Source organism: Salmo salar, chromosome 14 (assembly GCF_965601325.2).
Source record: "Salmo salar chromosome 14, fSalSal1, whole genome shotgun sequence".
Taxonomy (NCBI): Eukaryota; Metazoa; Chordata; class Actinopteri; order Salmoniformes; family Salmonidae; genus Salmo; species Salmo salar.
This window is the reverse complement of record NC_138304.1, coordinates 36,329,172-36,355,769: the sequence shown is the minus strand read 5'-3', so window position 1 is coordinate 36,355,769 and position 26,598 is coordinate 36,329,172. Positions and strand designations below refer to the sequence as shown.

At 42.7% G+C, this 26,598-nt stretch overlaps 2 protein-coding genes and 1 pseudogene across 3 annotated transcripts; 1 reads left to right on the top strand and 2 right to left on the bottom strand.

Annotated features, from left to right (window-relative positions):
* Positions 1-185: 185 nt before the first annotated feature.
* LOC106569398 (transmembrane protein 69 pseudogene) lies at positions 186-1,062 on the top strand (annotated as a pseudogene).
* A 121-nt stretch (positions 1,063-1,183) lies between these two features.
* Positions 1,184-11,466, bottom strand: ipp (intracisternal A particle-promoted polypeptide). The gene is made up of 10 exons (XM_082960936.1): positions 11,360-11,466; positions 10,139-10,607; positions 9,802-10,013; positions 9,406-9,625; positions 9,051-9,206; positions 8,689-8,856; positions 8,377-8,514; positions 7,998-8,120; positions 7,641-7,861; positions 1,184-4,432 (listed from the first exon to the last, which is right to left on the bottom strand). Exons 2-10 carry the CDS (start codon positions 10,497-10,499, stop codon positions 4,208-4,210), a joined length of 1,824 nt encoding a protein of 607 aa, XP_082817062.1. The 5' UTR covers positions 10,500-10,607; positions 11,360-11,466; the 3' UTR covers positions 1,184-4,207.
* A 6,367-nt stretch (positions 11,467-17,833) lies between these two features.
* Positions 17,834-26,216, bottom strand: LOC106569403 (phosphatidylinositol 3-kinase regulatory subunit gamma). Of its 2 annotated transcripts, none has more exons than XM_014140740.1 (7): positions 25,822-26,216; positions 21,469-21,863; positions 20,994-21,262; positions 20,617-20,793; positions 20,429-20,503; positions 20,064-20,234; positions 17,834-19,880 (listed from the first exon to the last, which is right to left on the bottom strand). In XM_014140740.1, the coding sequence occupies exons 1-7, from the start codon at positions 25,874-25,876 to the stop codon at positions 19,574-19,576; spliced, it is 1,449 nt and encodes a 482-aa protein (XP_013996215.1). In that variant the 5' UTR covers positions 25,877-26,216; the 3' UTR covers positions 17,834-19,573. The 2 variants fall into 2 exon arrangements, with proteins under 2 accessions (XP_013996215.1, XP_013996216.1); XM_014140741.3 differs by having other exon boundaries at positions 26,117-26,207.
* Between the last annotated feature and the right edge of the window lie 382 nt (positions 26,217-26,598).

The window sequence follows — 26,598 nt, the reverse complement described above, 5'->3', positions numbered from 1 at the left end:
GATAATGCTAAAGAGGTCAAAGCTTGTTAACAAGATCAAACTGGTTAGCTAGCTATGTTCTAAAATGCACATGCACCTCTTCCCCTTTTAAGTAAAAAAAAAGAGATCTAATTTGCATTGAAGAGACAATTGTGTGGTAAGTAGGAACATTACACCAGTTCCTATGACACCATCATATTGGTCTATCTGTCAAATTGACCTTGCAACAAATAGCCAAAAACATCTGGGTTCTCTGGACCAGGATAGACACAGTGGGCCAGATCATATTAAACCCTACTGAGAAATGCTTTCTGCAACACTCTTTTTTTTACTCCCAGGGTCCAACATGGCAATCTCTGCAACGGGTACTCTGGGGGTCCAGCTGTACGGTGAAGAGGGACTGTTTTTACACCAGTTCCAACCACTTGATGGCTCCACAAGTTTCCATGGCGACTTCGCTACTGTTCCGGAGACTAGCCTCCTCCAGGTTTCTGACCCTCAGGTCCCTAAGCTGCTCTGCTTCTTTGCTCTGCCAGGGGCACCCCGCTCCCAGGGCCCCTGGGAGGAGAGAACCAACATCGCCTCAGCATGAAAACCCTGGTCAATGCCTCGGCTATTCCGCCCTCCTTCCATTCCTGGGTGCCCCCCTGCTGATAGCTGTGACCCAGTCCTACCTCCCTGAGGTGGCCTACTCCCAGGTGGTCTATGGGGCCTCCATCATGTCCTTCCTGGGCGGGGCCCGCTGGGGCTTTTGCCTGCCTAAAGGAAGTTCTGCCCAGCGCGACTGGATGAACCTGGGCAACAGTGGTGCCCTCCCTGCTGGCCTGGCTGGTTCTGCACTGCAGGGACAATATCGCAGAGGGAGCCCTGGTGGTTATCATTGGGCTGGGCCGGGCCCTGCACAACAATCAAACTCTGCTGCCTGGCTACCCCGGCTGGTTGAAAACCATACTTACTCTGGTGGCTACCTTCTCCCTGGATGCCACATTGACACTGAAGGAGATGTTCCCGGAGAAGAAGATCAAGACAGTTGACTAGGTAATGGTGGCTAGGGGATACTCACTCAGAGTTTACACTTGAGAGCTAAAGTATCTCAAGAAGACAAGTGAATGAATAGTGGAACACAGATCAGGGTCTTGTTCAGTAGGAGTTAACGGGAGAAAATGGAGGTGGTGCAACATTGTTTAAAACAAAAAAAAAGACATTTTCACATGAATTTTCTTTTAATCAATGTGTTATTCATGACACATCCGTTACTCAACAGGTGAGAATTGAAATCTAAATTAACTTTAATCTAGTGCCGTTGCCAAATGAAGGTAATACAAGCTACAGTATTTTCAAACAAAGGGACATTTCTCAGTGTTTTTGGAATAGTGAGTACTGACTAAAAAAGGCACTGATATTTACAGTGTTTTTTTTGTTGTTTGTTTTATATACACAATGGCTGCGTTTCAGTCAATGAGACATATTAAACAGAAATACTGAGTGCAACAGTTCTACTACAGAGTAATGTACCTTAGTGATCATTTAACAAACGCTGTGAGCACAGCAGAACGATACCATAAGCTTACCATTTCCAACCGTAACAAAGTTTCACGAGGGGCCATAAGTAACATTTTTCTCATAGTAGCTTCTTCCTTCAGCAGTCAAGTAAGTGCAGTACAAGGTTTAATATAACTCAGTGTAAACACATGAAGCCCATTGCACTAGCAGTCAGTCAACCTTCAGTCAACATGGATAACTCACAACTCTCATGGAAGTTAAACATAGTTTTGGTGGTAATTTTGAGAAATTGAAGTTGGGCAAAATGTATATTCAAATTTCCATTTAAAGTGCACAGGTTGAAACAATTGATAGGATATCACAAAGAGTGACAGCCAGCCATCCCATTCTCAGAAACAGACAAACATCCTTCATACACTTCAGTGGAGAATATAATGGTCCTGAAAGTGGCAATGTTTTTAAGTTCACACAAATAAGCTGAGACAATACAGTAACAATGAAAGCTATTGACCATCCAGAAACACTGGCACACTTCTCTGAAACAGAACAGTGAAGTGACTGATTGATGGAGACAGATGGGTCTGCCATGTGACTGACTGGGAGTAAGTACTGTAGCCTAGCCAGCTCATTTGAATCAACAGTTTCTTGGTTGGCAGTGTCCCAGTCATCCGTTTGGCTCAGTGTACGTCTAGTTCAGTTACATAAAAGCAATAAAAAAAAACAATCCAGAATAACAAAACAATCCAAACATTCTGAAATCCATCTATTCCACTCGAAGTCCACAGAAAGTGATTTGTCTTGTATTTTGAAAACACCAAACTCTTCTAGCTAAAAAATTCTCTGTGTTCATGCTCTGTGAAGAGCTCAAAAGAGTATTCTACAAGTCTCATCCCAACTGTAGTTCACCCTCCATTAGCTAACAGAGTACAATGTGTGACCATGGGTATAGCAGATAACGGAATTCGATTCTGCTGCGGCGTTCTGCCACTGCTGTTCAAAAGTTAAATACATTGCTGGTGAAGGCCATGTTGATAATGAACTTGAGGACTCGTCTTTGATATGGCTAAGAACGTCATATGCAGTTGTCTAGTGTGTCCAACCTGGGTAGCAAACCCAGTCTCCTGCTGCACCACAGAGTCAGCCCACTAAGGGCAAATTCATAACGGAATTACGCTGAGACTCACTTTAAAATATGTCAAACAGAAAACCAATGATTACAAAGTTAAACAAACCATAGAACTCTATGCACAATGCCTACTTTGAACAATTTCCAATGGAAATTTTACAAAAACACATTTCCATTAAGAACTGTGCCGTTAAAGTTTGGTACAGAATAAAACTGAGGGAGATTTTACTGTAATTCTGTTACGAAACTTTGCATCTGCAGTTTTTCTAGTAAATGTATATTTTTTTTACTGTGTAAATTGTTCAAAGTATTAGTTGTGCATAGAGTTCTATGGTTTGTTAAACTTAGAAATATGTTTTTTTATTCACTCATGACTGCACGGCCAGGCACGACTCCAACACCATCATTAAGTTTGCTGATGACAACAGTGGTAGGCCTGATCACCGACAACGATGAGACAGCCTATAGGGAGGAGGTCAGAGACCTGACCGTGTGGTGCAAGGACAACAACCTCTCCCTCAACGTGATCAAGACAAAGGAGATGATTGTGGATTACAGGAAAAGGAGGACCAAGCACGCTACCATTCTCATCGACGGGGCTGTAGTGGAGCAGGTTGAGAGCTTCAAGTTCCTTGGCGTCCACATCACCAACAAACTAACATGGTTCAAGCACACCAAGATAGTCGTGAAGAGGGCACGACAAAACCTATTTCCCTCAGGAGACTGAAAAGATTTGGCATGGGTTCTCAGATCCTCAAAAGGTTTTACAGCTGCACCATCGAGAGCATCCTGACGGGTTGCATCACTGCCTGGTATGGCAACTGCTCGGCCTCCGACCGCAAGGCACTACAGAGGGTAGTGCATACGGCCCAGTACATCACTGGGGCCAAGCTCCCTGCCATCCAGGACCTCTATACTAGGCGGTGTCAGAGGAAGGCCCTAAAAATTGTCAAATAATCCAGCCACCCTAGTCATAGACTGTTCTCTTTGCTATCGCACGGCAAGCGGTACCGGAGCGCCAAGTCTAGGTCCAAGAGGCTCCTAAATAGCTTCTACCCCCAAGTCATAAGACTCCTGAACAGATAATCAAATGGCTACCCAGACTATTTGCATTGTCCCCTCCCACGCTGCTGCTACTCTATCTATGCATAGTCACTTTAATAACTCTACCTACATGTACATATTACCTCAATTACCTCGACATCGGTGCCCCCGTACATTGACTCTGTACCTGTATGCCCTGTATATAGCCGCGCTATTGTTATTTACTGCTGCTCTTTAATTATTTGTTATTCTTATCTCACTTTTTTTATAGGTATTTTCTTAAAACGGCATTGTTGGTTAAGGGCTTGTAAGTAAGCATTTCACTAAGGTCTACACCTGTTGTATTTGGCGCATATTTGGCGCATTTATAGCTCTGTAGCTAACTCAAGTATCCAGATCTCAGGCAAAGTTACTCATCATGTAATCTCACGGTACCAGACATAAAACCCTATTCTCGTCTGAGAATGAGGTTTGTTCCAGAAAAAAAGAAAACAGCTACTCATCAGGTTTCGTGGTTCACCGAACCACCTCCCTTGGTTCTACTAGGGCTCAATCTCAGAGCACGGCCACGCCCCCGTCACAGCGACTGGTGATCATGTTGCCAATCTCCGTCCAGGTGTCCAGGTGGGGGTCGTAAATCTCCACAGAGTCCACCGTCACGGGGGCCGAGAAGTCTCTGCTGGAGGCCCGTCCCCCCACGGCGTACAGCAGTCCATTAACGGCTGACACGGACACCCCGGCCCTCGCCACTGCCATGGGGGCCACCTCCACCCATTTCTCCTTTTAGAGGGAAGGAGTAATGGATACAGAGTTGAGAGAGACCGTCTGAGGGAAATCAGAGGCGTTGTAGTGTTTCCATCTACAGTTGAAGTCGGAAGTTTATATACACCTTAGTCAAGTACATTTAAACTCAGTTTTTCACAATTCCTGACATTTAATCCTAGTAAAAATTCCCTGTTTTAGGTCAGTTAAAATAAAGTGGTGATCCTAAGAATGTGAAATGGCAGAATAATAGTAGAGAGAATGATTTATTTCAGCTTTTATTTATTTCATCACATTCCCAGTGGGTCAGAAGTTTACATACAGTCAAGTAGTATTTGGTAACATTGTCTTTAAATTGTTAAACTTGGGTCAAACGTTACGGGTAGCCTTCCACAAGAAGTTAGGTGAATTTTGGCCCATTCCTCCTGACAGAGTAACTGAGTCTGGTTTGTAGGCCTCCTTGCTCACACGCGCTTTTTCAGTTCTGCACACAAAATTTCTATAGGATTGAGGTCAGGGCTTTGTGATGGCCACTCCAATACCTTCACTTTGTTGTCCTTAAGCCATTTTGCCACAACTTTGGAAGTATGCTTGGGGTCATTGTCCATTTGGAAGACCCATTTGCGACCAAGCTTTAACTTCCTGACTGATGTCTTGATGTTGCTTCAATATATCCACATAATTTTCCTGCCTCATGATGCCATCTACTTTGTGAAATGCACCAGTCCCTCCTGCAGCAAAGCACACCCACAACATGATGCTGCCACGCCTGTGCTTCACGGTTGGGATGGTGTTCTTCGGCTTGCAAGACTCCCCCTTTTTCCTCCAAACATAACGATGGTCAATATGGCCAAACAGTTATAATTTTGTTTCATCAGACCAGAGGACATTTCTCTAAAAAGTACAATCTTTGTCCCCATGTGCAGTTTCAAACCGTAGTCTAACTTTTTTATGGCGGTTTTGGAGCTGTGGCTTCTTCCTTGCTGAGCGGCCTTTCAGGTTATGTCGATATAGGACTTGTTTTACTGTGGATATAGATACTTTTGTACCTGTTTCCTCCAGCATCTTCACAAGGTCCTTTGCTGTTGTTCTGGGATTGATTTGCACTTTTTGCATCAAAGTACGTTCATCTCTAGGAGACAACGCGTCTCCTTCCTGAGCGGTATGACGGCTGCGTGGTCCCATGGTGTTTATACTTGCGTACTATTGTTTGTACAGATGAACGTGGTACCTTCAGGCGTTTGGAAATTGCTCCCAAAGATGAACCAGACTTGTGGAGGTCTCCAATTTTTTTTCTGAGGTCTTGGCTGATTTCTTTTGATGTCAAGCAAATAGGCACTGAGTTTGAAGGTAGGCCTTGAAATACATCCACAGGTACACTCAAATTATGTCAATTAGCCTATCAGAAGCTTCTAAAGCCATGATATCATTTTCTGGAATTTTCCAAGCTGTTTAAAGGCACAGTCAATTTAGTGTATGTAAACTTCTGACCCACTGGAATTGTGATACAGTGAATTATAAGTGAAATAATCTGTCTGTAAACAATTGTTGGAAAAATGACTTGTGTCATGCACAAAGTAGATGTCGTAACCGACTTGCCAAAACTATTGTTTGTTAATAAGAAATATGTGGAGTGGTTAAAAAACAACTTTTAATGACTCCAACATACGTGTATGTAAACTTCCGACTTCAACTGTACATAAAGCTATGATGAGGTATGGTGACAACGTGTGGCTTTTTAAACAATGCTGTATTTACAGTGCATTCGGAAAGTATTCAGATCCCTTGACTTTTTACAAATTTTGCTAAGTTGCAGCCTTTTTCTAAAATTGATTAAATTGCCCCCCCCCCCCCCATAATGACAATGTTTGCAATTTTAAAAAATCATACATTTACATGTTTTCTCAGTACTTTGCTGAAGCACCTCTGGCAGTGATTACAGACTAGAGTCTTCTTGGGTATGACGCTACAAGCTTGGCACACCTGTATTTGGGGAGTTTCTCCCATTCTTCTCTGCAGATCCTCTCAAACCCTGTCAGGTCGGATGGGGAGCGTTGCTGCACAGCTATTTTCAGGTCTCCAGAGATGTTCGATCAGGTTCAAGTCCGGGCTCTGGCTGGGCCACTCAAGGACATTCAGAGACTTGTCCCAAAGTCACTCCTGCATTGTCTTGGCTGTGTGCTTAGGGTCGTTGTCCTGTTGGAAGGTGAACCTTCGCCCCAGTCTGAGGTCCTGAGAGCTCTGGAGCAGGTTTTCATAAAGGATCTCTCTGTACTTTGCTCCGTTCATCTTTCCCTCGATCCTGACTAGTCTTCCAGTCCCTGCCACTTAAAGTCATCCCCACAGCGTGATGCTGCCCCCATTATGCTTCACCGCAGGGATGGTGCCAGGTTTCTTCCAGATGTGACGCTTGGCATTCAGGCCAAATAGTTAAATCTTGGTTTCTTTAGATCAGAGAATCTTGTTTCTCATGGTCTGAGGGTCTTTAGGTGCCTTTTGGCAAACTCCAAGTGGGCTGTCATGTGCATTTTACTGAGGAGTAGATTGGTAGAGTGCTGCAGAGATAGTTGTCCATCTGTAAGGTTCTCCGATCTCCAGAGGAACTCTGGAGCTCTGTCAGAGTGACCATCAGGTTCTTGGTCACCTCCCTGACCATGGCCCTTCTCCCCTGATTGCTCAGTTTGGACAGGCAGCCAACTCTAGGAAGAGTCTTGGTGATTCCAAACTTCTTCCATTTAAGAATGATGGAGGGCACTGTGTTCTTGGGGACCGTCAATGCTGCAGAAATGTTTTGGTACCCTTCCCCAGAGCTGTGCCTCTACAATCCTGTCTCTGAGCTTTACGGACAATTCCTTCGACCTCATGACTTGATTTTTGCTCTGACATGCACTGTCAACTGTGGGACCTTATATAGACAGGTGTGTGCCTTTCCAAATCATGTCCAATCAATTGAATTTACCACAGGTGGACTCCATTCAAGTTGTAGAAATATCTCAAGGATGATCAATGGAAACAGGATGCACCTGAGCTCATAGCAAAGGGTCTGAATACCTATGTCAATAAGGTATGTTTTGTATTTTTTTTAATACATTTGCAAAAATGTCTAAAAACCTATTCTCGCTTTCTCATTATTTTACAATAAGGCTAACGTAACAAAATGTGGAAAAGGGAACAGGGTTTGAATACTTTCCGAATGCACTGTATAAATCCACCATAACTCCCTCACCTCTTCAGGGCAGTATTTCTCCACCGTCTCCAGGGAGCCCAGTGCCTCGTTCCAGCCCCCCACAGCGTAGATGCAGTTGTTGAGGCAGGCCACGCCCACGTAGGCCCGCCGGGTCACCATGACGGGCAGGGCACTCCAGCGCCGGGAGATGGGGTCGTACACCTCCGCAGAACGCAGCTCCATCCCCTCATCACTGATCCCCCCGATCACATAGATGAAGCCTAGACATAGGGGAGATGGGAATGATCAGCGGCCATTCAGAAAAATTCCGTCATTGCGACAGCGGAAGCAATTATATTGATACAGTATATTCTGTTGTAAATGTTTTATGTATTGTTGTTGTATGAATTGAATTACCCTGTAACTCGCAGCATCCAAAGTAATACCGAGGCACTGCCATGCTTCCAATGATCTCCCACTTATTCTCTGTCGGGTCGTAGCGCTCCATTGTTTTCCCTATCTCTGATCCAACCCAACCACCTGCAGGAAGGAGACATGGTGAGGAGACATGGTATTAATACCTTATCCCATAGACCCAAGTGAAAGACTCTTAAACACTAATTTCTTCATTCCCTTCTTTAAAAAAAATAACTGATCTGACATGACTGTTTTGGTGAAAGCTATGCAGTGGAAACCTTACTTTCACCTGTCCAATCATGTTAGATATGTGATGACTTCAAGGAGGGGAAAAATTAAGCATGTATTCCCAATCAAGGCCTTGGCTTCGTTAGTTTACCCAGTGCGTAGAGAGCCCCATGACAGGGGCAGACCCCGACACCACATCGAGGGAAGTTGAGAGAGGCCACAGCTGCCCACTGCTTAGTCACCGGGTCGTATCTCTCTGTGCAGTCAAATATCATGGAGTCCTTCTCCCCTGGGAAATGACAAGAAACAGAATACTAGAAACATACCTGTAATGCCCTGAGGAAGACACATGTTGAAACACATGGCATGTTCTCTGCACAAACAAACACAGAACCACACAGACAGGACTCATTACTGAGTGGACTATCCTGACTATCCTAAATAAATAAAATGAGAGTCTCACCTCCCACGACATAGATCATGCCCTCCAGCACAGCCACTCCCAGCCCGCTACGGGCCTGGTGCAGGGAGGACACGGTGGTCCAGTACTGGCTGAATGAGTCAAAGCGTTCCACGCAGCTCAGGGCCCGGCTGTCACTCCAACGGCCGCCCTGCAGTCGAGTGTAGCCTCCTGAGACAGGGGAAACCAACCGTGACGCAACAGCCTGGATCACTTCATGAAATGGAATAATTAAATTTGGATCGAACTGGTACTCATATAATCTGTTGAGTTTACACTGAAGATGCTACAACAAAAATGGCCACCCCAGTTCTGTTTTCGTCAACATATAAAGGTGGCCATGTTCTAAACTGAGGTTTACCTACCTATGGCATAGAGGTATTTCCTGGCCTTTCTCCTTGGCCTCATCTTGGCTGGCTGTAACAGGCTGTACATCTTATTCTCTTTGGGAGACTTGCTGACCTCTGTGTATTCCCTCAGCAGTGTCTGCAGCGCCACCCGCAGGCTGAAGTCAGAAATGCCTACACGGAGAAATTATATGATGTCATCGATTAGCAGCACAACAATAAAAATAAGGGGGAAAGATACTGGTTTGGGGATAAGTACATTTTAATGGTGTGAGGAATAAAAAAGGATCTAAGAAAATCAGTTCTTGATAAATCAGGAGAAATAAGGACATTCCTTCCTGACAAATCAGGAGGAAACATCTTTCCATCTAACCTTCGATGTACTTGAAGAGTCTCTGTGGGGAGAGCAGGGGGAACCTGACTGGGTCCAGCACCTCCACCACATGCTTCTTCCTCTTGGTCACGTCCTGTAGGACCCAGTCCATGGCCGCCGTGAACACCTGGTACTCATCCTCGATTCGCAGCTCCTCGCTGCGCAGCAGCTTCACCAGCTGGCCCTTGGACAGGCCCCAGAACTCGTCCGACACACACACCTAAAGGTCAGATGTTTTGAATGTGATTTTGTTTTTTGATGTCAGTGGTAACAGGTTACACACCCTCAGCAGATTAGAATGAGATGAAAGGAGAAAAGAGCCTCAGAGAGGAAAGGAGGGAAGAGAGAATCTAAAGACAGACAGAGATGGAGGAAGAAAGAGACCATGCGTAGCACCTCCAGAAAGTGGACCTGGATGTAGTTCTCAGTGAACGCCAGCATGTCCATGCAGGCGATCTGCTCAAGGAACTGGTATACCCCCACACAGTTGGACGGGTCCATGTGGCCCTTGAGGAACTCTCCACAGATAGACACCACCTCACTCAGCTGCAGCATGTCTGCTGCCACCATCAGCTCCTGCATGTTCTCCACCGTCACGTTAATCATACCTGGACGGGTTCAGTTCAAAGAAACACAAAGAAATCTGTATCATGTATTACTTACTGTTCTTTGTATGAACACACTACTGTACACTACACACTCAGTAAATGGTACATTTCCTGACAGGGCGAACCTGTGTATATGAACTCCAGCAGGACCTCAAACACTGGTGCCTCCACCCCCAGGATCTGGACCTCTTCCTTGTCTGCCTCGCTCATCCCCCCAGAGAAGAGAGCGGAGAAGTAGGGGCTGCTGGCAGCCAGGACCAGCTTGTGGACACTGAACACACGGCCTCCCAGCCGCAGCCTTACGTCACAGAAATCTGTCCGGAGGCGCATCTTGTTCATCTGGGCCAGGATGAGTCGGGCGTAGCGGTCCGATGCAAACAGAGCCTGCTCAGCGGACTGGGTCGTCACACTAGTTGCAGGTATGTCACCGCTGCCACAGCCACTGCTCCCAGGTGGGGAGCGAGGTGGAAACGTCACAGAGGACATGGTGGCTCAGTGACAGGGAGGGAAAGAGACAGGGGCAGTGTCACAGACACAGTCTACCCTTACTGCTGCTTCATGGTGCAGGACTCTTCAAGTGGACACATCATCTGACTCTAGGCAGAAGAGCACGAGAAACATGAAAGATGACACAGTATGTTATGTTACATTTGAGAATGTAACAAGTTGGTATAACGTTACAATACAAAATAACATCATTATGATAAAAAGTGCCAAATATTTGATGCTGGTGTTCTGTCTGTTGCTCTTGTCTTCAACTGTGTTTGTGAGAACAAGAAATAGAGGGGGATGAATTCTTTCCTCTATTGAGTTCAAGTGATGCATTATATAACTGTTCATGTATCAGTTATAAAAACAAGGGACCTTTTTGATATCACCACCACCATCTGGACTAGTTCAAACTGTACAACCAGCTCATGACAACATATTTGCTATAAAACACAGCATTTCATCCACCATTGATCTGTGACTTTGCTCTGTGGTTGCTAGCTAAATCTTGGATACAAAAAGAATGAAGTTAGTTCACCTCACTTACTAGCAACCAGACCAAGATGGATTTACAATAATGTTAATTTAGTTCACGGTATAAAAAGTATAGCTGCATCATCAGATGGATTGGTGTGTCCCACTAGTCTGGCTACTAGTGTACCGTCGCCCTAGAGATCAGTTGGTTGGTAAGCAAACATACCTGCAGCTAACGTCAGTTAGCTAGCTAACGTTAGCGCCTGCTAAATTATGTGACAGATAGGGTCAGACCATTTTATTATTTGAATGGTAAATCACGACAATAATCGAAAATGTTCAAATGGAACCTTGTCTACACAAAGGAAATATAATACACCAACCTGCACAGTTGCTTGCTAGTCCACATTAAGTTTTCCAGTTAGTTCATTTCCAGCAGGCAACTTCCGCAAACAGATCTGTCAATCTTTTTTCTGGATCGACTGTACGGTCTTGAGTGGATGGAATACTAGGGCTAACTAAGCAAATACCAAACGTATAATGAAGTCAACACCAGTAGATGGCATCATTGCCCTTAGCGTGCAAGTGAAGCACATGCAAAAAATAACCAGGGTTGGGACCAAAGGCCTGCATTGCTGCCTGCGTGCCTACCAAAATGAAGGCCACAGTCATTGAGTTAAAACCACATGATTATTATTTCTATAATTCTGCATGTAGCACTTGTTCAAGGAAAAGCAAGACATGGCCCATAGTTTGCAATATCTTTATCTTTTCTGTAGTTTGGTTATAATTTGCCCACAGTGCTGTTGATTGTTAAATGACAGGGCACACAGTGAGTGTTCACATTTTTTAAATAGGGTTTAAGAGGTCATGGACCCTAGCCTTGTATATAATCCACCAGACTGATTTCCGCTGCGCTATTGGTTGTGAACCATTCATGTAAGCTTGCGAGATCAGACGGTTTTGAGGCTTTACATGGCCCCTACATGCACTTACTGCACACTTGCCTGTAGCCCCTGCTTAGTGCTTAAGCTATTAACATTATGGCCATTAACTGTGTGAAACAACTGGCTAATCAGATATGTCAATTAGAGCAGAATCAGGACAGTAAGCCTATAACAAGCTTGTTAATGGGTTTTGTAGAACATAGGCTACTGTACGGAAAGTGAATTCATTCAATTTACTTTTTGAACCTGAACCTATTGACTGTCGTTAAATAGACTTTCTTTGGCCTGACAGACACAGGGTGGACATTTCTAGCCCACCAACCCATTACTTCTTTCATTTTTGGGACATTTGGATGATTTGATTGTCTGGAACCCTGTTCACGGTGTCTGAAACCTGTTCCTCTTTAACCTTAAGGTTAAAAAGGTCAATTAATCAAGACAATCAAGAAATTGGTTCAATTAGCTAATGCGATTTAAAGAAGATCTTCAAATCCCTCTTCTTCTTCACTAGTTAGCCCTTTATAAATTGAATCTATACATCAAGTCAAAGTTTATTGGTTGCGTACAAAGTTTAGCAGATGTTATAGCAGGTGCAATGAAATGCTTATGTTACTAGCTCCTAACAACGCAGTAAAATGTCAAATGTTTTGAAATTATAAATTAAATCAAGAAATGGTGGAACAAATTCAATTAACAATTCAAATAGCACTGTAACAGTAATCCAAATGCAATCTACACGTATATACAGCAAATTAATTTACACAAGAATGATATGTACAGCAGTAGATATATTAGAGTGAGCTATGTCAAGAATCCAGTATAGAAATAAATATACGGTGTGTATTAACAGTGTAACTAAAATGCAATGTACTGTTCAGTAGTACAAATATTAGAATGAGCTATGTCGCAAATACTGTATTTAAATGCACAGTACAAAACTCCATGGCAAAATGGACAGAATTGCAGGAAATTAGCTTTCGGTCCAGAATAGGGAATATAGAAAGTATGGACAGTATTAGAATAGAAAAGGTATGTACAGCAGTAGTTATATAGGATGAGCCATGATACAATTTATACATATAAAGTGGGTAAAACGGTATTTAAAAATTATTAAAGTGACCAGTGTTCAATGACTCTATGGACATAGGGCAGCAGTCTCTAAGATGCAGGGCAGAAGGGTACACCTGATATCCATTCAGGTGCAGGGTACACCTGATATCCATTCAGGTGCAGTGTACACCTGATATCCATTCAGGTGCAGGGTACACCTGATATCCATTCAGGTGCAGTGTACACCTGATATCCATTCAGGTGCAGTGTACACCTGATATCCATTCAGGTGCAGGGTACACCTGATATCCATTCAGGTGCAGTGTACACCTGATATCCATTCAGGTGCAGTGTACACCTGATATCCATTCAGGTGCAGGGTACACCTGATATCCATTCAGTGAGGTTTTGTATCTCGTGTATCTCCCTAATATCAAATGTAGTCTGTTCTGTGGCCTTGTGGGGGATATCATCAGTAGAGTATCTTCGTCTGACTATAGGTCTTATATCCTCTTACTCCTCCTGGCTGACCTTGCCATCCTTACACTTCCAGCTCTAATTCCTCCGTGATTAGTCCCCAGTGGCCCTCCAGCCATCTGCATGTAGCTAATGGTTTCCAATCCCAGGCCACATCCAAGTGACACTGGCCCTGTGTCAGTCCAGTGGCCAGCCATATTAATCTTTCAGAGCTGAACACCTTTACACGGTTGACTGTCGAGGTGGACGGAGGTTCTTGTTCACAGACAGAGGTGAGATAATTTTATGAGGATTATGAGGGGGCCCGGGCCAATTGGGTTCCGTAGTTAAATCAGAGGTCATACTCGGTGCAAGTGGACTCAAACTGATCAGGTAAGACTCGTGAGAGTAACTGGGATGGAAAAGAGGACTTCCGGGTAAACTGTGGCAATTGTAAGTGGATTTTCCTGGATAAATAAATACATGAATTAATATAATTATATGATGAGGGTGAGTGAAGAAGGGTTATGAGGTTTATTTAGAGGAGGACAGTGTGTGAAAGATGGATCCCCTGGCTGCCAAACTAGCTCCTACAGATCTTATTTGCTGGATTAGAATCCCCCTGGATGGTTTGTTAGCAAGCATAGGGCGGTCAGTCAGCAGGAGGTAGTAGCCTACTACCCCTGCTGAACCAGCAGAACGTCTGGCCAAAACCCTCTACCTGACCAGAGATGCCAGAGGTAGCCTTTGCCAAAAGGTCAAGCCTGAAAACAACCATGTAAGGTTACATAAACATGGGACAATATAAGACTTCATGGTAAAACTTAATGAAGGGATTCTAAGTAGTCTATAAACAGTTAATTATTTGCTTATAGATTTTGTTTATAAATAAATTAGATCCCTGAGGTAGTAATGCCCTGGGATAGACAGTCACTTGACTAATATAATTAAGCAATAAGGCCCGAGGAGGTGTGGTACATAGCCAATATACCTTGGCTAAGGGTTGTTCTTAGGCACGATGCAACCCCATATAACACAAATCCCAGAGTTGCCTTATTGCTATTATAAACTGGTCACCAACGTAATTAGAACAGTAAACAAGTAATTTTGTGTCATACCCCACAGCTTTCAGCCAATCCGCATCCAGGACCCAAACTACCTCGTTTATAATTAGGCAATAAGGCCCAAGGTTGTGTGGTATATGTCCAATATAGCATGGCTAAGGGCCCTTCTAAGCACGACACAACGCGGAGTGCCAGTTTCAGGTCAAGTCATTGGAAATATACTACAAACCCCCGAGGTGCCTTATTGCTATTATAAACTGGTTACTAACGTAATTAGAGCAGTAAAAATACATGTTTTGTCTACCCATGGTATATGGTCTGATAAACCACGGCTGTCAGCCAATCAGCATTCAGGCCTCGAACAACCCAGTTTATAATACCAAATAAATAGGATAAATGATTCAGTCAACACTGGCGGCAAGAACGGTTCAGCAATGGAACAATGTGTGCACAGTAGTGATAAAATACACAGCAGGCCTGGATAAAATTGATAAAACAAGTAAAAATCTAAGCAAGCATGTATATAATAAAATTACAGTTAATAAAATAAGATTTTTACTGGGTTGAAATGACATTAAAACAAATTGTATAACGAGGATAGCCCTATTCTTTGTAATTGTGTGAGCATTGACTGGATGTCATGAAGCAGTTAGGACAATTTTTGTTTAATGTTTGGGGACTTTCAAGATTCTGCAGTATTACAAAACAGACAATGTATACATAACTAACCACATTTTTTCATGCCTTCCACAAACCATCCAAGTGTATATATGCTGGTGAAAGGAAAGAATCACCAGTGTCAGTCACTGGGCTACAGTCTGACTCCAACATAGCAACTGGCTGCTGATTGGCTGCCAGTCAGAGATCTGTTCGCCGTTTCATTGGTGGACCAGGTTGGTGTGGAACCGGAGAGGCAGACAGAGACAGAGGGAAGAGGGCCGTCATTGGCTCAATTGCCAATGCCTGAGAGCATGTTTGACGGTGTAGTTTAGGGTTGTCACTAGTTACCAAAACCACAAAGTCATAAACCCCGCCTATTTCTTATATTCCTCGGCTCAAAATTTGATTTTAAACCTAACATGAACCACACTGCTAACCTTATGCCTAACCCTAACCTTAATTTAAAACCAAAAAGCACATTTTTGTTTTCATTATTTTTTACGATATAGACCATTTTTACTTTGTGACTGTAGTAACTAGTGGAAACAGTATTTTAGGTGTTACTACAAAGGTAATTCATTCTCCTCAAGCACTCCTTGCTCTGAAGTTATTTCGAAGGTGGGATGGTGATAGTAAGAAAGCAAGGGATTGCAAAAATAAATAAAACAGTACGTGGATTATCAATGGAAGAATGCAAATGTGCAAATATTGCCATGAGGGAAAGAGATGAGGGTTATGGCGGGAAGACAGTTTCAGGTCAAGTCAGTCAGAGAGTTCAAACCAGGTAGCATCGATTATTAGGCTCAAACTGATAAAGTGAAGTTGGGACGAAAATGAAGGGCTAAATTGGAGGTGTAATCGGAGCTGTCATTCTGTCACTCGGTGTTGCAGTGCAAAATTAACCTGTGCAATCTGTCTCGTGTAATCTGTCTCGGTGATGCTTTGCCTTCTGTCCACTTTATAATCAGGAACACACTGACACGCAGACACACACACACCCTGGTAGTGAGTCAGCAGCAGCTCATGGTGGCTGGCACGGTTGCAGTGAGAACATACAGGCTGTCCTGACTCCACTGCATCTGGTCCATCCTTCCCGCCAAGCAGGCTGTCCTGTCCACTCTCTAAACCCTGCCCATTTCTACAATTTCTCTTCTTAAATATGCACTATGCAAAAATTGCTCCTCCATTTCCTGGTTGCTAAAATTGTAATAGTTTGCAACATAAACTTCAGTTTATGTGACAAAACAAGCAATTATAGTGTAAAGAATCATTGTACCATCTAAACCACTGTGAAATTGCTTTTCGATAACCAAAAATATAGTATTTCCAGCTGTTTTAAACCGGTATGCAAAACCAGAGAGCATAGAAATAATGAACATAGAACAGATCTACTGCTTCTTCAACCTGGTCTCAGAGCATTTCGTATTATTCTGTACGTATATCCGTGATACTCCATTTAGTATGATATGTTACGTTTCGTATGGTATGTATACATTTCCATCACTCATTTTGAGTGATTATGTTACGTTATGTTACGAATTTACAAAATATACAATATGTTTACTAATTTGCAAAACGTACAAAATGTGTACGAATTTGCAAAACGTATGATATGTTACAAATTCTAGCTAGGTGGCTAACGTTAGCTACTGTAGCTCGTTAACGTTAGCTAGGTTAGGGGTTAAGGTTAGGTAGGAGTTAGGTAGGTTAAAGGCTTAGGGTTAAGGGAAGGGTTAGCTAAACGGGTTAAGGTTAGGTTAGGGGAAGGGTTAGCTAACATGCTAAGTAGTTGCAAAGTAGCTAAAAAGTAGTAAGTAGTTTAAAAGTTGCTAATTAGCGAAAATGTTAAGGTTGTCCGTCATTTTTGCCTCAAGTAACCATCTGTCTTATGTAACCATACCAAACGTAACATATATTAAATGGGGTATCTTGTATTTACGTGCTTTGAGACCAGGTTGGCTTCTTAAACTTGCTTTCAATGAGAATGAAAGATCTATCACATTTCTATGCGAATTTTGTCTTCTCCCAAAAAGTTGAACTTCGCAGCTTTCAAATTTGACTTTAAACCTATCCCTAACCCAAAATTTAACCACCCTTCTAAGCTTATTCCTAACCCTAACCCTAAATTTAACCAGCCTTCTAACCTTATTCCTAACCCTAACCTTAACCCTAAATTTAACCACCCTTCTAACCTGATTCCTAACCTTAACCCTAAATTTAACCACCCTTCTAACCTTATTCCTAACCCTAACCCTACATTTAACCACCCTTCTAACCTTATTCCTAACCCTAACCTTAAATTAACACCAAAGATCTTTTTTGTAGAATCTGACTTTGTGGCTATCTTATCTAATGGAAACCCTCATCCCTTCTTTCTCATTTGACCCATGTCGCCATGTTTTTTCTCTCTCTGTCTCTGATTGACTCATGTGTTATGTCCCTATGTCCCTTCTCAATCACTCTCATCACACCAGGATATTATAGAGGTGAAAGGATGTCCTGAGGCTGGGGGGATGATCTGTCCATAAGCAGCTGCTCGGGTGAGAGATTTCACTCCCGCCTCGTGTGTAGGATTGGCAGCAAAATTTAAAGGCATAGTGATGTCTTCATAAGATATATATTGTAATTGATTGGTTGCATTAACACACACTTGGAAGAAGTGGAACAAGGACAACACAACTTCAACAAAACCCTCATCAGTTTATTGTCTTCAGCAAGAAAAAAGAGAATCTCACATTGCTTAAAGTCGCCCCAGGAGTTTCCTCAATGCTCCTGTCTAGTTTTTAAGAATGACTAAAACACCCTCCATCAAACCAACCACAAACGTTTTACAGTATCTCAATACAGAGTGTCTTTTGTCCTCAAACTTGACATATGTGCCAAGAGCAAAATGTATTATTTTCCTCTTAAGCTATGTAGGCCTACATGTCATGAGGAAATATTAATCGCTCTTATTGAGCAATGCCACAGTTCAAGTAATAGAGACAGAATGTACACTTCCGCATCTCTGGCAGTTCACACAATGTTCTTAAAAGGTCACGTCATCAGATGAATAACGCCACCAATTAAAAGTTAGTGCATTTCTGTGGCAAAAGCTGATGACCCCCCATAATTATAATAATGAATTTCTAAAATTACAAATACTGTTGGATTGCACTTTCCTCAAGCTTTCATCTTCTGTGGCATATTTCAGAAAATATATAATATCAAAAAATACAAAAAGCTTATACTTTGAATAACAGAATATAATATACAGTACTTCAATTTATGTTTTGATCAAGCACGTGTGGTGTGTTTTCCGCCATCACCATAAATGTAATTTTCTGGTCGGAATATATACTTTATCACTAATAGCAAGTGCTTTGGTTATTGGATACAATATGGAAAATGTCATTCTAAGGATATCCAGAAAATTGTTTATGCTACATACAGTACATATCAACTGGTAACTGGGTTATATTTTGTCAAAAAAAAAAAAAACTGCGCTATTGTCAAGATGCGCCACATCAGTTCCTATATTTGCATGACTATGTACTGAAATACCCAGAACATGTTTGGTATGTATACCACAGCTAGCTACGCCACTGAGTTAGCCATCTTGTTTTTCTGTACCATTATATTCTAAATCCACTTTTATGATCTTCTGTGCATGGACATCACAACAATTAAAATGTTTTGAAATAAATTCTAAATTCCAAGGTATTGGGTGCATTACAGTCTCATTTTACATTAGCACCAGTACTTGTGTTGTCAAAATGGGACCCTAGAAGTCCAAATAAAAAACAGCACCTGACATATTGTGACGTAGTATATGTAGTCAGTCATCTCCCGGATGACCAGGCCCACTAAAACAAATAAAATCCCATGAAAGAAAAGGTGAAAAATGGGTACAAAAAAACAAATAGCAAACAGAATCTTATAAAAAAACAAAGTCCTAGCTGACATTCAAGTTCCGGTCAAAGTTCCAATTAAGTGAAATTACATTCACCAATCCGTTGGAATCATCCTAGTGCAAATTTCACACATTCTTCTTCGAGAAAAGAACACCCTCAAGTTGTCCTCGTAGGATAGCTTCAGTACGCAAGCACGTCTGCCCTCAAGTTGCTTCAGCACGCAAACACATCCGCCCTCAAGTAGTCCTCGTAGGATAGCTACAGTACGCAAACACGTCCGTCCTCCAGTAGTCCTCGTAGGATAGCTACAGTACGCAAACACGTCTGCCCTCAAGTAGTCCTCGTAGGATAGCTACAGTACGCAAACATGTCCACCCTAAAGTAGTCCTCGTAGGATAGCTGCAGTACGCAAACACGTCCGTCCTCCAGTAGTCCTCGTAGGATAGCTACAGTACGCAAACACGTCCACCCTAAAGTAATCCTTGTAGGATGCTACAGTACGCAAACACGCCCCACAGCTGACTAATCTACATCTCCGGAGCGGCTGCAGGGAGTCCAGCAGGTAGTTTAGTTTGAGTCTGTAGAAGGTGGTGTTCCTCCGTCTGTTGTAGCAGGCAGTCCTCTGTGGCTGTGTGTGCCAAGGCTGACGAGACAGGAGTGACGTGGACAGGGTGCTCCAGCCGGACGTCCAGAGCCTGGTTGTGCTGTGCAAGGGAGTTGAGGCGGTAGTGCAGAACGAGCTCCTTCAGAGAGCAGTGGAGGTCGTAGGGCTCAGCGAAGCCATAGCCACGTGGCGTGCTATAAATCATGCAATGCTTCACTTCTACATTAACACTGAAAGGATACAAAATAAAAATATAGGTTAGTACCAGTGTAGCCTTGGGAACATGGATCACAGTGAAGTAACTTAACAAGAGCCTATAAAACAGTGTAGCAGTATTCCCATATTCTTCCTAGTCTACCTTCCTTCATGACCATTTACATATTGTTATTTTTTCACAGGAAGAGGACACTCACACTACGGAGCAGGCGTAGCAACCCTGCTTGCTGCTCTCGCGGATCAGGAAGGTTCCGGTGGGTTTGTCCATCAGCATCTCCTCAGCCTGCGTCCTGCTTAGCTCGCCCACGAACCAGCTCCCCTCGTCATGGTGTGCCAGTCTCTCACTCTCGCCCTTCAACACGTAGGTGCTGCACACACCAGAAAGAACATTTAACAATAATTGATAAGAATCGTAAATGATAAGTAAGTAGTGTGCATACTATTTATACATTAGTATTGAATAAGTTCTAAACAGTTATAAGCACTACAAGCATTTCTTACCACAACTAAATACAATTAAGAAGTATTATAACAATTTAGGTCTATAATGTGAAATACTTACTTGTCACTGCTATTGTCTTGGAACCCCAGCCAATCGTTAATGCGTTTCTGTTGCACACCTTCGTGATTCAGCCAACTGAAAAGCAAAGAGACAAAAAATGAATGTCTGTGCCAAGTGTTTGAAAAAAGCTACTTTTCATTAACAGTGACTTTAATAGAATAGAATAAAATAGAAGTATTGTAATGTACTTTAGGTACTCGTCTCTGATGTTGCGTAGCTCTATGAGGTCAGGCCTGAGACTGTTGATCCTCCTGTCTGTCTCTCTGTAGTCCTGGACCTGGGTCCTCAGGTCCTGTTCCAGATGGACCTTACTGTCATAGATCTCCCCCAGCCGAGACTTTAGCTTCTCATAGTTCATCAGGAATCTGGGGGGCAAAGGGCAAAGGTCATGAGGGGTCAAAAGAAGGGTCAGGGGTAGTGCCACTGGCCTGAGCTGAACCACAGCTGCATGCAAGTCGGAGGGAGGAAACAATAAAAAGACATCCATCTATCCACACTATGAGCATACGTCTCACATTCCATGTGAGATAGACCAAGATGCAACCAGACTAGTTACCAGACTCACCTCTCCAAGTCCTTCTCTGTTCCCTTAGATCGAATGCTCCTCTCACACTCCTCCCCATAACGCTCCTGCTCGAGACACTGCTCCTCGAAGATCAGCATGGTCTCGTTAAAGGCCTCTATCGCAGTTCTCTTCATCTGGATCTCCTGTGAGGTTTTAGTGTAGGCCTCGTACAGACAGTCAAACTGTTGACTCTTCTCCTGGTACTGACTGTGGTACTCCTGTAGCTTCCTCCCGGCCACATCAACACTGTCCACTTTCACCTGCTCATCCTGGATACAGACATACATATTTAATACATTTATGAAACTCACGGCTGGTCCAGCAGACATAAACTTGTTGTCTGTGTATGATGATTGTCTTCAATTTAGTTACGAAACCAAAGGCAAATTTCCTTCCCTGACAAATGTCAACTCAACTCTATTGCATTCTTTGAAGACCGTCTTGAAATAGCAGATGAGAGGTGCCTATTGCCTACCTGTTGGAAGCGGGACACGGGGTGTGTGAGCATGACATCCAGTACAGCGTTGTATTCCACCAGAGGATGGTGCTGGTAGTGCCAGATGAGCTCCACTACAGAGCAGAAGGTCAGGGGCTCTGAAAAGCCATACTTCCCCTCACGGTGGTATATCTTAATCAGCTTGCTGTGCCCGTCTTTTCTCAGCGTTAGCGTGAAGTCTCCTTGTGTCTTAGTGGAAGCGTCACGAACCAGGAAGGAACCATCAGGTGTGTCGCGGAGCTTCTCGTTGACTTCCTCCCTGGAAATGTCTCCCCAGTACCACTCGGCATCCTGCAGGGGATATACTGGGGCTTCCCTTAGGCAGTTGTCGTTCATGAAGGAGGTAATGGGTTTGGCTGACCTGGGAGGGAGAGCTGAAAGAAAGAGAGATCAGATCAGGATGACAGTTTGTAAGAAAAAGCTGTTTCAGCACAAGTGGGGGGGTGCATCTCTATTCAACCCCCCCATACACACACACTCTCTCCAGACACTGTCAAATCTCCAGACAAGTCTAGGCATGTCCCCAGCTGATAACAGTTTCTGTCCTAATGGCCCAGATCGACCATATCAGGACTGACAACATGCCAGACTGCCACATGCTCTGAAACAAAGACGGAGGACAAGATCGGTCAGTGAAAAAGAGGGTAGGTTCACACACACAAAGCCGGCTAACTCCAGTATGCTTTTAATATTTTTTTTCTTGCAGGGGAAATAGATTTTACATATTTTTCAACAGGTCAGAAAAACCAACAATGAAGTTAAAGCAAATGTAAATGCTGCAAATTCTGCCCATTTTCACTGGTCTGTCAGTAAAGTGCAAATGTAAGACAAACTTTGAGTGGGGTACATTTTACATCCCCTGCTTGTCCAGTGTCCAAACTGCAACCGCCCAAAACCATAAACCATCCATCTTCAGGGAGGATTCTAAAGTTATGATCATATATAAAACAATTACATTTTTCAGACTTTCTAAACTCTCTTAAAGGTGCACTATGCAGAAATCGCTCTGCTATATCCCGGTTGCAAAAATTCTAATAGTTCCCCTATTTTCCGTTTATGAGACAAAACAAGCAAGTATAGTGTAGAGAATCACATTTATATGTGAAAAGTTACATATTGCAGCTTTAACTTTTCCATATACATTTTAAAACTAAAAACAACAAAAAACGTCTGGATCTCTCCAAAAATGACAAGAGGGGGTTGGGGATGAGGGGAGAAGACCACATCAAGAGGAGGAGAAAGGAGATATGTTTCACTACAGGACAGTAGTGCCTTTCAGGAACCTGTAGCAGAATTGCACATAACTTCAGTCAAGAGGAAATGCGGGTTTCTCGCTTCCTCCGCTCTCTCTTTTTTTAACAACTGTAAAATAAGCACAAGACAGGTGCAAAAGCACTATGGCAGACAGGCAGCAGAAGCTGAAACCCTGGATTCCTACTAGACTCAGCTAAATTCACCCTGCACACCTACTGTATGCATGCATGCATGCATACATGCATGCATGCATGTATGTATGTATGTATGTATGTACAGTTGAAGTCAGAAGTTTACAAACACTTAGGTTGGAGTCATTAAAACTTGTTTTCAACCACTCCACAAATTCCCTGTTAACAAACTATTTGTTTTGGCAAGTTGGTTAGGACATCCACTTTGTCCATGACACAAGTCATTTTTCCAACAATTGTTTACAGACAGATTATTTAATTTATAATTCACAATTCCAGTGGGTCAGAAGTTTACATACACTAAGTTGATTGTGCCTTTAAACAGCTTGGAAAATTCCAGAAAATGATGTCATGGCTTTAGAAGCTTCTGATAGGCTAATTGACATAATTTGAGTCAATTGGAGGTGTACCTGTGGATGTACTTCAAGGCCTACCTTCAAACTCTTTGCTTGACATCATGGGAAAATCTCAATAAAATCAGCCAAGACCTCAGAAAAAAATGGTAGACCTTCACAAGTCTGGTTCATCCTTGCGAGCAATTTCCAAACACCTGAAGGTACCACGTTCATCTGTACAAACACCATGGGACCACGCAGACGTCATACCGCTCAGGAAGGAAACGCGTTCTGTCTCCTAGAGATTAACGTACTTTGGTGCGAAAAGTGCAATCAATCCCAGAACATCAGCAAAGGACCTTGTGAAGATGCTGGAGGAAACAGGTACAAAAGTATATATATCCCCAGTAAAACGAGTCCTATATCGACATAACCTGAAAGGCCACTCAGCAATGAAGAAGCCACTGCTCCAAAACCGCCATAAAAAAGCCAGACTATGGTTTGCAACTGCACATGGGGACAAAGATCGTACTTTTTTGGAGAAATGTCCTCTGGTCTGATGAAACAAAAATAGAACTGTTTGGCCATAATGACCATTGTTATGTTCGGAGGAAAAAGGGGGAGGCTTGCAAGCCGAAGAACACCATCCCAACTGTGAAGCACGGGCGTGGCAGCATCATATTGTGGGGGTGCTTTGCTGCAGGAGGGACTGGTGCACTTCAAAATAGATGGCATCATGAGTATGGAACATTATGTGGATATATTGAAGCAACATCTCAAGACATCAGTTAGGAAATTAAAGCTTGGTCGCAAATGGGTCTTCCAAATGGACAATGACCACAAGCATTCTTCCAAAGTTGTGGCAAAATGGCTTAAGGACAACAGTCAAGGTATTGGAGTGGCCATCACAAAGCCCTGACCTCAATCCTATAGAAAATGTGTGGGCAGGACTGAAAAAGCGTGTGCGAGCAAGGAGGCCTACAAACCAGACTCAGTTACACCAGCTCTGTCAGGAGGAATGGGCCAAAATTCACCCAACTTATTGTGGGAAGCTTGTGGAAGGCTACCCAAAACATTTGACCCAAGTTAAACAATTTAAAGGCAATGCTACCAAATACTAATTGAGTGTATGTAAACTTCTGACCCACTGGGAATGTGATGAAAAAAATAAAAGCTGAAATAAATAATTCTCTCTACTGTTATTCTGACATTTCACATTCTTAAATGAAAGTGGTGATCCTAACTGACCTAAGTCAGGGAATTTGTACTAGGATTAAATGCCAGGAATTGTAAAAAAACGTAGTTTAAATGTATTTGGCTAAGGTGTATGTAAACTTCCGACTTCTTGGCTGATTTCTTTTGATTTTCCCATGATGTCAAGCAAAGAGGCACTGACTTTGAATGTAGGCCTTGAAATACATCCACAGGTACTCCTCCAATTTACTCAAATAATGTCAATTAGTCTATCAGAAACTTCTAAAGCCATGACATAATTTTCTGGAATTTTCCAAGCTGTTTAAAGGCACAGTCAACTTAGTGTATGTAAACCTCTGACCCACTGGAATTGTGATACAGTGAATTATAAATGAAATAATCTGTCTATAAACAATTGTTGAAAAATTACTTGTGTCATGCACAAAGTAGATGCCCTAACCAACTTGCCAAAACTATAGTTTGTTAACAAGAAATTTGTGGAGTGGTTGATGTAAACTTCCGACTTCAACTGTATGTATGTGTACGTGTGTGTACGTGTGTGTATGTGTGACTGTGCCCATCACTCTGGAGGTTGTGTCATGATGTAAAGTAGCCTAGGGGCTAATACACAAATACCGTATCATGAGGAATAGAGTTTATAAAAGCACATATAAAGATACATTAATTAGGTATTTCAGTTCATGCAATACAGGGAATTGTCCCTCTCTTTGACACAAACCAGGCCAATGCACCATGTCATTCACTGTAATCGCTTATAGAGACTACTGAATGAAAAATATCACACGATGTGATATATTCTAAACTATTACAATATCACATCAAGTAGGATAGGCTACACGTGAATTTGTAGTTTGAAAATAAATCATGCGACAAGTTGGTAGGCTTTCAGTGCTTGCGTACGAATTAAATATGGTCGGCTACAGTAGACTAGAGGAGAAAGGGGAACAAAGCAGTCGTTTCATGCGGAATTTCTTCTCCACTCAACATTGTTCACGCGCTGGTAAAATGCGTTATAACATAATAATACGATACAGAGTATTTCACCAACCTACGACCAAAAATATCATGTTTAATTTTGATATATCTCTTTAGTAACACGAAGCAAGACAAAGAGCAAAACCACCGCGTCAAGCAAGTCCACCAGAAAAGTATTACGTAATTGGCAAGCAGCGAATTGCACTTTGCATGTCTGGGCAAAGCCCATAGAGAGGACACACAATAATGTACCAGCACAGACACCTGTGTGTGCACAACTGGCCAAATGTCAACGTTCTATCATCGTTGGAAGTGATGATTAATATGATAATATGCATAATGATTACAGATCCAACAAATACCTGGAGGTGCCTGATCCATTTCGATGTAGAATATGACTTCAGAGGGATAAAACATCCCGTTCCAAACGTTTATATTGCAAACCGTCTTGTTGTGAGGTATCTTTCCCTGTCTTGCGATGCGTGAGAAATACAAGTTTTACTTGCACCAGAGTGAAAGGATCATAATGGCGAGTCGTTTTAGGAACATATGCGGCCAATTTCAGATTAGACAGCCAGTAGCAGGATTGTCCATTAGTCCAATTTCGGAGAATATAATTTGCGCCAAACTCGTAATTGGTTAAATACATTTACTCACAGAAAGTGTTCTGCAAAAAAAATAGTCATTTCCAGCCACGTCTGTCAGTATCGCTTTGTCGGCGCCGCTCCAAACTTCATCGCGCAGAGGTAGCAGTCAGGAGATTTTAAAGGGATCTGGAACATCATCTTGGGAGAAACCAAAAGACACCACTTTCAAAGGGAGGGCTGCCCCACAAGGCGGATTGCTTAAAGCAGACAGACAGAAAATAGTATACATTTCTGATGTAAATCTGAAATAGTATCATGTTGTCTTGTATTTGAGTGATTATAGCCTATATAGCCTTATAGACAGAAGATTATTTTGACAGAAGATTATTAGTGGGTGTATTGTGTGATAACCGCACCCATAAATTGGAAGTGGTACCTTCCCTGCCCTATCATTTCATTGAAGGATCTCAATGCAAGGTAATTTGCTGATTTATTTGACGACACGAATGGAATGAACTACCATGCACACAGATAAATTGTTTATTTTCAATA

Coding starts and splice junctions, on each gene's coding strand:
- ipp (XM_082960936.1), bottom strand. CDS start 10,499: ATGTCCTCTGTGACGTTTCCACCTCGCTCCCCACCTGGGAGCAGTGGC. Junction 10,014..10,138: donor GCTGGAGTTCATATACACAG/GTTCGCCCTGTC, acceptor GAACCCGTCCAG/GTATGATTAACGTGACGGTG. Junction 9,626..9,801: donor TCCAGGTCCACTTTCTGGAG/GTGCTACGCATG, acceptor TCTGACCTTTAG/GTGTGTGTGTCGGACGAGTT.
- LOC106569403 (XM_014140740.1), bottom strand. CDS start 25,876: ATGTTTTATCCCTCTGAAGTCATATTCTACATCGAAATGGATCAGGCA. Junction 20,794..20,993: donor ACAGAGAAGGACTTGGAGAG/GTGAGTCTGGTA, acceptor TTTGCCCCCCAG/ATTCCTGATGAACTATGAGA. Junction 20,235..20,428: donor CAAGACAATAGCAGTGACAA/GTAAGTATTTCA, acceptor TGGTGTGTGCAG/CACCTACGTGTTGAAGGGCG.